The 13,952-nt window shown below is 48.5% G+C and overlaps 1 protein-coding gene across 1 annotated transcript in view; it reads right to left on the bottom strand.

Moving 5' to 3' along the window:
- Positions 1–9,552: 9,552 nt before the first annotated feature.
- Positions 9,553–13,952, bottom strand: part of capn12 (calpain 12) — a 46,008-nt gene continuing 41,608 nt past the window's right edge. Inside the window, 5 exon segments of the mRNA XM_072549322.1 lie at positions 9,553–9,997; positions 10,399–10,445; positions 12,070–12,186; positions 12,883–12,961; positions 13,591–13,662. Coding sequence (XP_072405423.1) covers positions 9,971–9,997; positions 10,399–10,445; positions 12,070–12,186; positions 12,883–12,961; positions 13,591–13,662 — 342 coding nt within the window. The 3' untranslated portion in view covers positions 9,553–9,970.

Here is a 13,952-nt window from a genome sequence, read left to right as displayed (position 1 = left end):
CTGTCCCTTTTTCTCTATAGTAAAAACCACCACAAGGTTGAAGAAAGCCAGTTACATTTTCCCTCTAGTTACTGTAAACCGTGGTTGTTAATCAATAAGTCAGTGATTTTAAGAGTGTGTACCAGTCCCTGTGTGCTTCTGCAAAGAAGTGAAAGTAAATGAGAAGGAAGATAAATGAGCAACATGCTTACAAGCTGAGAGGATTATCCCTGGAGACAGGGGTCGTTGAACTGCCTTCTCCGTCAGTCCCTCCACCCAAAACACCAATTTGTTTTTGTTTGTTTCTGTCTACATCTGTGTTTAGGGGAAGTTTATAAGGGGCTAGAGTGGAGTTAACTGGGGTGGTACAGTGGCTTAGTGATTAGAAGTGTTATCTCACAACACCAGGAACCCGTGTTCAATTCCAGCCTCAGGTGACCGTCTGTGTGGAGTTTGCACATTCTGCCCGTGTCTGTGTGGGTTTGCTCCGGTTCCCTCCTACAGTCCAAAGGTGTGCAGGTCAGTTGGATTGGCCATGCTATATTGCCCATAGTATCTAGGGATGTGCAGGCTAGGTGGATTAACCATGGGACATGCAGGGCTACAGGATGAGTGGGACACTCTTCAGAAGGTCAATGTGGGCCCGATGGGCCTACTTCCACACTGTAAGGATCCTGTGATGGTTATATGTCAATGGTTCATAAATGTGTACCTATTTAATTATAATAACTAACGAATCTTGTGAAGTACAGAAACCTTATTTGTGATCTGTTATCAACCTGGGTCTAAAAGGCAGGGAAAATGGAGGCTTTTGCATACTTTTAAAAACTTTTTTTTTCTGCTAACTCTGGGAACAGCAGGACATTCGCCAGCACACTCCCATTGTGAGGCATAACACTATTCTGACTCGGAAAGATATCATTGTTCCTTCGGTTTCAATGGGTCAAAATCCCGAAACTCCCTCCCTACCTGCATTGCGCCAATGAATGGATCACAGCAGTTCAAGAAGGCAGCTCACTACCATCACCACCTTCAGGGCAACTGCAGGTGGGCAATGAATGCTGGCTCTACCAGCAACACCAACATCCCATGAATGAATTCACAAAAAACTCATACTTAGTACCTTTAGGGAGATAAAGGTACTAATGATGCATGAAGAGCTAGAGAAGTTTGGTAAAACAGGCAGACCTTAAGCAATGATATAAAGAAACTGAAAGAGGTAGGTCTGATGATTCCAATCCACTCCTGGCTGTTCTCCCACATTCTACCCTCTGTAAACCTGAGGCTATCCAAAACTCTGTGGCTGGTATCCTAACCTGCACCTCACAGCATCAGGGACCTGGATCCAATTTCAGCCTCGGGGGACTGGAATTTGCACATGCTTCCCATCTCTGCATGGGATTCCTCCTGGTCCTCCAGTTTCATCCCACAGTGCAAGGATTGGCCATGCTAAATTGCCCACAGTGTCCAGGGAGATGTGGGGGTTAGCCACAGAAAATGCAGGATTACAGGGATAGGATAGGGGAGTGGGTCTGAATGGGATGCTGGTTGGAGGATCAGTGTGGGCTCGATTGGCCAAATGGCCTGCTTCCACACTGCAGGGGGATCCTGTGATTCTGTGAATGTGGCATGGTGGCTCAGTGGTTAGCACTGCTGCCTTACAGCTCCAGAGACCCGAATTTTATTCCAGCCTTGGGCAGCTGTGTGGAGTTTGCACATTCTCAGGTTAATGGGGTGGCACAGTGTCTCAGTGGTTAGCACTGCTGCCTCACAGCACCAGGGATCTAGGTTTGATTCCAGCCTTGGGCAACAGTGGAGTTTGCACATTCTCCCCTTGTTTGCGTGGGTTTCCTCTCACACTGACCATCTTAAGAGCATTCCCTGTAACTCTGCATTCCCCATGGCCAATCCGTCTAACCTGCACCTCTTTGGACTGTGGGAGGAAACTGGAGCACCTGGAAGAAACCCACACAGACACAGAGAGATTAGATTAGATTCCCTACAGTATGGAAACAGGCCCATCGGCCCAACAAGTCCACACTGACACTCCTTAAAGCCTAACTTACTTACATCAAACTTTGGGTCCAATGTCTGTAATATTTTCTAATGTGGTCTGGTGTCAAAGATTGTCGAATAAAAGTAAAGTCACCATGGTTACAGAGGAGGCTGCATCCCTCCTTACGAGAGAGAAAGACGACTGCTGGTAGTATATAACCTGACAGTCACCCACAACCTCAGGTGAGAGGAGAGGCATGAAGAGAAGAGTCCTTCATGGTCACTTCAGCTGTTGCAGAAATTGAACCCATACTGTTTGGCATCACTCTATATCACAAACCAGCCATCCAGCCAACTGAGCGAACTGACTTAATGGAACAGGTGACTTGACTGGGGACTCATGCTGATTCTTGGGGTGAATGACATCCAGTGCATGTTCGGACACTGGCCACAATGTTTTGAATGGCCTCATGTTTATGGACGCTATAATGCAGAAAAACAGCCAAAAGTGAAGAAAGATTCTTGGACCTGAAAGGTTAACTTTGTTTCTCTCTTCACAGATGTTGCCAGGTGTGCTGAGTTTCTCCAGAATTTTTTTTTTTTGTTTTAGATTTCCAACATCTGCAGTTCTTTGTTTTATTTTACTGGATTGGATGGGTCACATCCACTGGTAATGAAGACGCTGCCTCTCTGGGTACCTTCAAAATATTTCTTAAGATCTACCTTTTTGAGTGTTTGGTAAGGCTTCTGTGAAGCAGTTTGGGATGTTTCATTCGTATAAAAGTGCTATAGGTTTGTTGTTACTGACGTTTTAACTCTGTTAACTTGCTAGTTCTTTTCAGAACAGTGGGCTTCATTGCAAAATGCAGAAAGGAAGTCATTAATTGAGTAAAATTAAAATCAGAAGAAGTCACTGGGTTTGAAACGTTATCTATTTTCTCTCCACAGATGCTGCTAGAGCTGCCACTTTTGTTTTTTTGAATTCAGTGATTCATTCAAAAACCCACGCCTCCTTCTAGAATCCTTTGCCACTATAATTCCGTTTTTATTTTACCAATTCCAATTCTGTGGTGTTTCCTGCCTTCCAAACAAGCACCAGAATTCTCTCCCTCCGCTCTTAAACCAGCATCACCAAAAAGATTAAAAACAGTGTGATGCGGACGATGGAAATCTGAAGTTAAAATAGAGAGCGCAAGAGGACTATCTGGTCACAATCACAATTAGTAGGAGCTTGTTGTGTGCAAACGGGCATTTACAACTTCCAAAGTGTAGAGAATGGAATTGAGGTGTCACTTGATCATGAAAGGCTCTGCTTAAATATGTGATCACCTGTTCTGCCGTTGCCTTCTCCATCTCCAAGTCGTTTTGGTCTTGATTACGATGGCGAACCTTCAGGGATGATCTATTAAGACAAACGGTCTTGGGAGGAGTTCAGAGGAGGGGGAGCTCTATGTAGGCGAAAGGATGAGACAGGAGGGGTATATGTGTGTGTGTAAAATTGAGAATGTGTGAGTGAGATGAGTTGTCTATATGAGATTGACTGTATCAATGTGTGTGTGAGAGGTTGTGTATGTGCAAGATTGAATGTGGCTGTGTGAAATTGACTGTGATTGACAATCTCACACACACATTGACACACTCAAAATATGTGTAAAATTGAGAGAGTCCATGTGAGACTACCTGTGAGAGAGATTGAGGGTGTGTACATGTTATGTGAGAGTGAATTATGTGTGTGTATGGATGTGAATTAGAGTGTGTGTATATGTTTGTGTATGGATGTGAGTGTGTGTGTGTATGTGTGGTGTGTATGTGTTGTGTGTCTGTGGGTGTGAGTGTGTAAATGTAAGTGTGTATGGATTGTGTGTGTTTGTTATGTGTATGACCCTGTTGCCTAGCACTTGTTTTACACAAACAGATGTCAACAATGGCCGGAAGCACAACCCTAACCCCGCCGCTGGTGACGCAGGAGCACTTCCTGTTCGCGTAACTCTAGAAAGTTCGATGTGTCGAAGCGGGCGGCGGTGAGTCAGTCTCAGGTAACGGATCTTTTCCATGTTCTCCCCCTCCTACCCCCCCTCGCGTCCGCCCTCCCCACCTTCCCCCTCCCCCTCCCCTCCCCCCTCCTCCCCTCCCCTCCCCACCCCTCCCCTCCCCTCCCCTCCCCTCCCCACCTTCCCCACCTTCCCCCTCCCCTTCCCCCTCCCCCTTCCCCCTCCCCCCCCCCTCCCCTCTCCCCCCCTCCCCCCCCCTCCCCTCTCCCCCCCTCCCCCCCCCTCCCCTCTCCCCCCCCTCGCCCTCTCCCTCTCCCCCCCCTCGCCCTCTCCCTCTCCCCCCCTCGCCCCCTCCCCCTTCCCCCTCCCCCTCCCCCCCTCCCCTCTCCCCCCCCTCGCCCTCTCCCTCTCCCCCGCCTCGCCCTCTCCCCCCCCTCGCCCTCTCCCCCCCCCCTCGCCCTCTCCCCCCCCCTCGCCCTCTCCCCCCCCCTCGCCCTCTCCCCCCCCTCGCCCTCTCCCCCCCCCCTCGCCCTCTCCCCCCCCCTCGCCCTCTCCCCCCCCCTCGCCCTCTCCCCCCCCCTCGCCCTCGCCCTCTCCCCCCCCCTCGCCCTCTCCCCCCCCCCTCGCCCTCTCCCCCCCCCTCGCCCTCTCCCCCCCCCTCGCCCTCTCCCCCCCCTCGCCCTCTCCCCCCCCTCGCCCTCTCCCCCCAGCCCTCCCTCGCCCCCCCCCGCCCTTTTCCCGCCCCCCCCTCGCCCTTCTCTCGCCCCCCACCGCCCCCCCTCCTTCACCCCCCCACCCCCTCTCCCTCCCCCCCCTCGCTCCCCCCCCCACCCCCTCGCCCTCCCTCCCCCCACCCCCCTCTCCCTCCCTCCCCCCACCCCCCTCTCCCTCCCTCCCCCCACCCCCCTCTCCCTCCTTCCCCCCCACCCCCCCTCTCCCTCCTTCCCCCCCACCCCCCTCTCCCTCCTTCCCCCCCACCCCCCTCTCCCTCCTTCCCCCCCACCCCCCTCTCCCTCCTTCCCCCCCACCCCCCTCTCCCTCCTTCCCCCCCACCCCCCTCTCCCTCCTTCCCCCCCACCCCCCTCTCCCTCCTTCCCCCCCACCCCCCTCTCCCTCCACCCCTCCCTCCCCCCTCTCTCCCTCCCTCCCCCTCTCTCCCTCCCTCCCCCTCTCTCCCTCCCTCCCCCTCTCTCCCTCCCTCCCCCCTCTCTCCCTCCCTCCCCCTCTCTCCCTCCCTCTCCCTCCCCCACCCCCTCTCCCTCCCCCACCCCCTCTCCCTCCCCCACCCCCTCTCCCTCTTCCCTCCCTCCCCTGTGTTCATTTCTAGATCATTGGTGTACCCAACAGCAAGGGACCCAGCATTGAACCCTTTGGTATGCCACTGGACAAAGGAAAACAGCTACACAATTATCCTTCGACCATCACCCTCTGCTTCCTGCCACTAAGCCAGTTTTTATTTGACAAATTGCCCTGAATCCCATGAACCCTTAGAAAGTTGTAAAGTGCCTTTGGTGCCTCAGAAGTTGATTATCAAATATTTTACATAAGGAAATTGAGCAGAAGCTCCTTGATATTAAGATGTCTCTTCAGCCAGCAAAAGAGGTCAAGTGACATTGAGAGTCACATCCAGGAATGTGGGGGTCCAGGCGGCTGAAGGCACGGGGGTGGGGGTGGGGGTGGGGGTGCCCAAGATGGGAAGCTGGAGGGAGGGATTCACTCATGAGTTCCAGAAAAATTGGGCACAGATGTGGGAGGCAATATTGTGCTCAGGGGCATGAGAAAGAAAAGGATAGGGAAGATCCAGGTGAGCTCAGGTTTGTAATAGTGGAAAGATCAAGGATTGATTTTATTCACAAGGGACAATGATGTTAGCTTTGAAGGGATGGGAGAACAGAATCTGACAATATCAACAGATGTGGATACTAGTGTGAAAGTTAGCTAGTCATGTACTGCCCAAGGAGGGGACAGATGAAGCAGCTACAGGTCTTGCTGAGTGAGTGGGAATTATGCAGGTTGCTGTGTAAGACAAAGACAAGCAAGAGCTTCAGCTCCTTCAGTATTGGGGATCAGAGCACAGGCATTAGAGTCAATGGAGTCATAGAGATGTACAGCACGGAAACAGACCCTTTGGTCCAACTCGACCATGCCGACCAGATATCCCAACCCAATCTATGGTATTGAATGACATAGCGTCGGATGATGTGGAATCTGTGTGGGTGGAATTGAGGAACCACAAAGGCAAAAAAACCATAATTGGAGTTGTGTACAGACCTCCTAACAGTGGTCAGGACCAGGGACGCAACATGTACCGGGAAATAGAGAAGGCATGTCAGAAAGGCAAGGTTACATTGATCATGGGTGACTTCAATATGCAGGTGGACTGGGTAAATAATGTTGCTAGTGGATCTAAAGAAAGGGAATTCATGGAATGCTTACAGGATGGCTTTTTGGAACAGCTAGTCATGGAGCCCACAAGAGAGCAGGCTATTCTGGACCTAGTGCTTTGCAATGAACCAGACTCTATAAAAGATCTTAAAGTAAGGGAACCCTTAGGAAGTAGCGACCATAATATGGTAGAGTTCAGTCTGGAGTTTGAAAGGGAGAAGGCGAAATCTGATGTAATGGTGTTACAGTTGAATAAAGGTAATTATGAGGGCATGAGAGAGGAACTGACTAAAATAGACTGGAAGCAGAGGCTAACCGGGAAGACACTAGAGCAAAAATGGCAGGAGTTTGTAGGTATAATTGAGGACACTGTACAGAGGTTCATTCCCAAGAAAAGAAAGATTAACCGGGGAGGGATTAGACAACCTTGGCTGACAAAGGAAGTCAGGAAATGTATTAAAGAAAAAGAGAGATCCTATAAAGTGGCTAAGAACAGTGGGAAATCAGAAGATTGGGAAGGATACAAAAGCAAACAGAGGATAACAAAGAGTGTAATAAGAAATGAGAGGATCAAATATGAAGGTAGGCTAGCCAGTAATATTAGAAATAATAGTAAAAGTTTCTTTCAGTACATAAGAAACAAACGACAGGCAAAAGTAGACATTGGGCCACTTCAAACTGATGCAGGGAGCCTAGTGATGGGAGATAAGGAAATAGCAGGAGAACTTAACAAGTACTTTGCGTCAGTTTTCACAGTGGAAGACAGGAGTAATATCCCAAAAATTAAAGGGTGTCACAGGGCTGAGTTGAGTATGGTTGCCATTACGAAAGAGATAGTGCTAGAAAAGTTAAAAAGTCTTAAAATTGATAAATCTCCTGGCCCCGATGGGATACACCCTAGAGTTCTGAGAGAGGTTGCTGAGGAAATAGCAGAGGCATTGGTTGAGATCTTTCAAGAGTCACTGGAGTCAGGAAAGGTCCCGGACGATTGGAAGATGGCTGTAGTAACCCCCTTGTTCAAGAAAGGATCAAGGCAAAAGATGGAAAATTATAGGCCAATCAGCTTAACCTCGGTTGTTGGTAAAATTCTAGAATCCATCATTAAGGATGAGGTTTCTAAATTCTTGGAAGAGCAGAGTCTGATTAGAACAAGTCAACATGGATTTAGTAAAGGGAGGTCATGCCTGACAAACCTGTTGGAATTTTTTGAAGAGGTAACAAGTAGGTTAGACCAGGGGAACCCAGTGGATGTGGTCTATCTGGACTTTCAAAAGGCCTTTGATAAGGTGCCACACGGGAGACTGCTGAGCAAGGTGAGGGCCCATGGTGTTCGAGGTGAGCTGCTGGGATGGATTGAGGATTGGCTATCTAACAGAAGGCAGAGAGTTGGGATAAAAGGTTCTTTTTCAGAATGGCAGCCGGTGACGAGCGGTGTCCCGCAGGGTTCGGTGCTGGGGCCACAGCTGTTCGCATTATATATTAATGATTTGGATGAGGGAACCGGGGGCATTCTAGCGAAGTTTGCCGATGATACAAAGTTAGGTAGACAGGCAGGTAGTACTGAGGAAGTGGGGAGGCTACAGAAGGATCTAGACAGGTTGGGAGAGTGGTCCAGGAAATGGCTGATGGAATTTAACGTGAGCAAGTGCGAGGTCTTGCACTTTGGCAAAAAGAATATAGGAATGGACTACTTTCTAAATGGTGAGAAACTTAATAAAGCCAAAGCACAAAGGGATCTGGGAGTGCTAGTCGAGGATTCTCTAAAGGTAAATATGCAGGTTGAGTCTGTGATTAAGAAAGCGAATGCAATGTTGTCTCTTATCTCAAGAGGGTTGGAATATAAAAGCAGAGATGTACTACTAAGACTTTATAAAGCTCTGGTTAGGCCCCATTTGGAGTACTGTGTCCAGTTTTGGTCCCCACACCTCAGGAAGGACATACTGGCACTGGAACGTGTCCAGCGGAGATTCACACGGATGATCCCTGGAATGACAGGTCTAGCATATGAGGAACGGCTAAGGATACTGGGATTGTATTCGTTGGAGTTTAGAAGATTAAGGGGAGATCTAATAGAGACGTACAAAATAATACATGGCTTTGAAAAGGTGGATGCTAGAAAATTGTTTCTGTTAGGCGAGGAGACTAGGACCCGTGGACACAGCCTTAGAATTAGAGGGGGTCATTTCAGAACGGAAATGCGGAGACATTTCTTCAGCCAGAGAGTGGTGGGCCTGTGGAATTCATTGCCACGGAGTGCAGTGGAAGCCGGGACGCTAAATGTCTTCAAGGCCGAGATTGATAGGTTCTTGTTGTCTAGAGGAATTAAGGGCTACGGGGAGAACGCTGGCAAGTGGAGCTGAAATGCGCATCAGCCATGATTGAATGGCGGAGTGGACTCGATGGGCCGAATGGCCTTACTTCCACTCCTATGTCTTATGGTCTTATAGTCCCACCTGCCAGCACCCGGCCCAATTTCCTCCAAACCCATCATATTCATATACCATCAAGATCCTTTTTTAAATGTTGCAATTGTACTAGCCTCCACCACTTCATCTGGCAGCTCATTTCCATATATGTACCATCCCCTGCATGAATAAGTTGCCCCTTAGATCTCTTTTAATCTTTCCCCTCTCACCTTAAACCTATGCCCTGTAGTTCTAGACTCCCCCACCCCAGGGAAAATACTTGGTTTATTTATCCTTTCCATGTCCCTCACGATTGCATTGATGGAAGGTTAAACTCAACAGTGTCAAATTGGGGCAGGCAGTAGACAACCCCTCTGACTTGGAGACAAACCATGTAATGTTTGCAGAGTATTGGTCTCATATAAATGTAAGTTATTAGAGTTAAATGATAGCAGCTTCATGTAACTACAGCACCCCTCCCAATTTCCTCATTTACCAGGGATCCCCTGCAAATTCTGATTCATTTCCCAGGAACCTCTTGTAATAATTGACCCAACCTGAGGGATCTTCTGCAAATATTGAAGCACTCCCTGGGACTCCACGTAAATATTGACATACTCCTACAGGACACCCTGTAATTGTGATCTGCCCACAATCTCCAGGAATGTGCACTCCTGGGGAAATCCTGTAAATATTGATATTACAGTGTATACAGGAGCTGATGCTATATATTCTGCAGTTTTGTACACATATTCCCACTGCCCCCACTGAATCTATGACAAAAGAAGCTCAAAAAGTGCTTTGCAACGTCTGATTTTATTATGAATTTTATTATGCAGTACTATATGTTGGCAGCACGTATAGATCCCATTTCCCAACTGAGATAGACCCTCAATGTCAGTGACCATCATGTTGAATCATTGATATAGAAGAAAGGTGTCTCAGAAACTCAAGCAGCAGGCACTTAGGGTACTCAAGGTTTGTCGATGTCTGACGAGTTGCAACCCGGAATGTGAAGGGTTCAGATCCAGTGCATCTTGCAGACGGTGATATTTGACTGTACCTGAGCAGCATTTTTCATGATTAAATGAAGTTGAAAGCAGAATTAAGCAAAGACTGGACTCCCGTGTAAACACTCAGGAGATCTCATATCTGCGTCTGATGATTTACCATGCTTGCTGAAGGCAATCCGAACCCAGCAAATCTCAGCAAGCATCAGATGCCAATAAAGAGCAAGAGCCACTGAGAAAAGAGAAGAAAAATGCTCAGTGTTTCTGGCTTCTCATCATCATTCTATCCCGGTTCCCAGGCAAAAATTCTCTTGTTCTGTCCAGTTGTTAACTGGACCCGACGCCCACCCTGTCCTGGGCCAGCCTGAACCCCTCCACCCAGTGCAAGTGCCGGACTGGAGGCCCCACCCATGTCCTGGGCTGGACTGGACCGGACCACCCACCCAGTGTTGGGGCCGGACTGGAGGCCCCACCCATGTCCTGGGGTACCCATGTCCTGGGGTGCCCCCACCCTAGCTAGGATGGACACTCCTCCTATCCTGTGTCTGGAATGGACAGCCCCTGTCCCAAGTGAGACTGAACACTTAGAACATTGCGTCAACCCCTTTTTTTGCAGCACTAACTGTGAATCACCTGATGAATTGCTTTCGGCTGTGGGTCCTTCAGTCTCTCATATGTAGCTGAAATGAAAGAAATTGATGGTTATTTACTTGTTGCTGATATTGATGCTGGAAAAGCACAGAATGTCAGGCAGCATCTGAGGAGCAGAGAATCAACGTTTCAAGCAAGAACCTTTCATCAGGAATGAGGCTTGTGAGCCATGGGGGTGGAGAGATAAATGTGGGGGAGTGGACTTTATATTAGAATCATTTGACAAGCATGGAAAAGTCAGGTGGAGCTGGGAAACTTCAGTCAAAACTGATAACTTTCATTGATGTAGCACCTAACAAGGACATCACATGAAGTAAAATATAATCATTGGTTATTGAGTGGCAGCCAATGTTTATCCCAGCACAATGGCACTCTCTCAGTACTGACCCTCTGACAGTGCAGTGCACCCTTGGTACTGACCCTCCGATAGTACAGCATTCTCTCAGCCCTGACCCGACTACAGTAAGGCACTCAACATCCCACCGTGTGGCACTCTCTCAGTACTGACCCTCTAATAGTAGGGCACTCTTTCAGTCCTAACCCTCCAATCATGCATTGCACCCTCAATACTGACTTTTGACAGGGCAGTGTTCCCTCAGTACTGACCCTCTAACAGTGCAGCACTCCCTCAGTACTAACTCTTGGATATTGTGACACTCCCTCAGTACTGACCCTTAGATATTTGTATTGATTCTTCATTATTTGACCCTCCACCAGTGTGGCACTCCTTCCAAATCTAGACTTGCCTGACCTAGAGATGAGACCCATTGGCTACAGCTGACAAGGAATCATAGAAACCGTAAATGTGGAAACAGGCCATTTGGCTCAACAAGTCCACACCAACCCTCTGAAGAGTATCCCACCTAGACCCATTCCTCTACCCTACTTACATTTCCCCCGACTAATGCACCTAATTTACACATCCTTGAATACGATGGGCAATTTACCATAGCCAATTCACCTAACCTGCACATCTTTGGACTGTGGGAGGAAACCTGAGCACCTGGAAGAAACCCACACAGACTGTGCAAACTCCACACAGACAGTTGCCCGAAGCTGGAATCGAACCCAAGTCCTTGGTGCTGTGAGGCAGCAGTGCTAACCACTGAGCAACTGTGCTGCTCAGTGATGAATGCAGCCTGAGGCCCACTGACACTGGATGAATTCAGCCCAAGGTCTCCCAGTGCTGGACTCCAAGAGCTAAAATGAACTGCTAGAAGAAAATGTACGTTTGATAAAGAAAATTAGGATGAAATTGTTTTTTTGAACTCTCTTTGTGGGATGTGGGCATCCCTGGTTGACCAGCATTTACTTCCCGTCCCTCTATATGCCCTTGCGAAGATAATAGGGAGTTGCCTTCTTTGAACTGCTGCAGTCTACCTGTTGTCGGTTGACCCACAATGCCATTAGGGAGGGCGTTCCAAGATTTGATCCAATGACAGAAACAAACAGCAATACTTTTCCACGTCAGGATGGTGAGTGGCTGGGAGGAAAATTTGAAGGTGGTAGTGTCCCATATACCTGCTGTACTTATTCTTCAAGTGATTTTGGGTTTGGAAGATGTTGCCTCAGTACCTTTGGTGAATTTTTGCAGTGTATCTTGTAGATAGTACACACTGCTGCTCCTGGTGACTGTAGCAGGAGTTTACTCACCAAAGAGCTTTTGCAGCTTGGCCACACAGCTGACAAAGTGACTGAAGCAGATTTTGTTGGTGCTGGTTCTGTGACGCATCCAAAGTGCATGGTGAACCTTCGAATCCAATTCAAACCCTGGGAAAGTAAGAAAGAGATCTCCTTAATAAAATGGTGGGGGAGGGGAGGGGTGGGGAGGGGTGGGGTGGTGCAGTTTCTTGAAGACAAATAAGGGAGAAAAACTTGCATTTATATAGTGCTTTTCACAGCCCTATAAACAGTGACGTTCAAAATTGCACAGTTGGATCACTTGATTTAATATTTGATTTGAAAAATGATACCTACATCAGTGTGGCAATTGCTCCGTTCTGATCATGGGACAGTGCTTGCTCGTCAGTACTACATTGGAGCACGAGCCTTGATTTCTGTGTTCAAATCCTGGAGTGGGACTTGAACCTGAACTTCTGCTGTTCAGTGGCTGCCTACTGAGCCAAGCTGACCTTTGGACAGAGGCTAGATACTTTGTCACTCAGGAAATGAGTGGGAGATATTCCTCCCAGCCCCACTAGTCCCCAGGGAGACTCCATTGTTGCCACCCTCTCTCAGGATCCATCATAGGGTTATGAGAGGGGATGGGTGTGTAACTGAGAAGGAGAACGTCTAGTATGGGTGCTCATGATACTGTCTATTTCATGTGCTGGTTAAAGGGTCTGCAAGCCAGGTCATGGCTTCTCAGCCCTTTCCTCTCCATCTTGTCTCACTCCTTGGAGAATTTGGAATGTGGTTCTTTAAAGACATATAATGTACAAGCTGCAACCTTACAGATAGTCTCACCTGCGTCAGACAATGCAGGGCGAAGGTCGTGGGAATTCATCAGACCAGTTTCACGGTCCACAAACTGGTCAAATATACCCTGTGATCACAAGCAATAGTTAACACTCTGCAAATGCTCCAGTGACATGCTATTAGCAGCATTACTATGGTTATACACCCCCTCTCTGAGAAATGATTTATTCCTTGTCATTCACTCTCCCTTTCACACATTCTCTACTTCATGTTCTCCCTATCTCCACATTCACACTCCTTCCTTCCCACCTTTTCCACTTTCTCTGTTTCCTCCTCCCACTATTTATTTTCCTCTATCACATTCTCCCTTCCTCCCCCTTTCATTCTCCCTCTCCCTCACTTACTCCCAAACAAGCCCATCCTCCCTTCCCTGTCTTCTACTCCCTCTCCCATTTTGCCTCACTCCCTCCACCTTATCTCACTCTCTTTTTTTTCCCCATTCCCCTCTCCCTCACAAAGGCCATCCACTCTGCCTCCTTACCTTATCCTCTGTTCCATTTCCCCATCTTTCCCTCTCTCTCTCTCTCCCCCTCCTTCCCACTTCCCATCCGCTCCCTTTTTCCACCCTCCCTTGTTCTTCCATTCCCTCTCCATATCCTTTCCTCTACTCATTCCTCCCTGTCTCCTCCTTCGTCTCCCATTCTTTCATCCTACACTCCCCCGCACGTCTGTTCCTCCAAAGGACGAAGTCCTCACCTGCAGTTTCTGCACGTGCATCACCATGAGTTTGACCTCCTGAGGGCTGAGGCAGCCAAGTTGACCAGGGGACTGGACATTAACTGTTAAGGTGGTTCATCTCCAAAACTCTTCAGCAATCCCAAAACCAACTCGCCCAACAGTTTTCCCAACACAGACTAACCATTTACCAGCAGAGGCCTAGTTAGGGGCACAACCTTCTGAAATCTTCCATTGGTCTGTGTTCACAATTTATAAAACTCCAGGTCTAGAAGCAGCTTGCAAGGTGGAAGGAGGTGTGACTGTCAGCTTCTTGTCCTGACTCCAACTCACACCATCCTAGAACAACACCTCAATACAGCCTTCAGGTCTCTTCCTAGTCA

Source organism: Chiloscyllium punctatum, chromosome 29 (assembly GCF_047496795.1).
Source record: "Chiloscyllium punctatum isolate Juve2018m chromosome 29, sChiPun1.3, whole genome shotgun sequence".
In the NCBI taxonomy this organism is placed as follows: Eukaryota; Metazoa; Chordata; class Chondrichthyes; order Orectolobiformes; family Hemiscylliidae; genus Chiloscyllium; species Chiloscyllium punctatum.
This window is presented reverse-complemented; position numbering and strand designations above follow the sequence as displayed.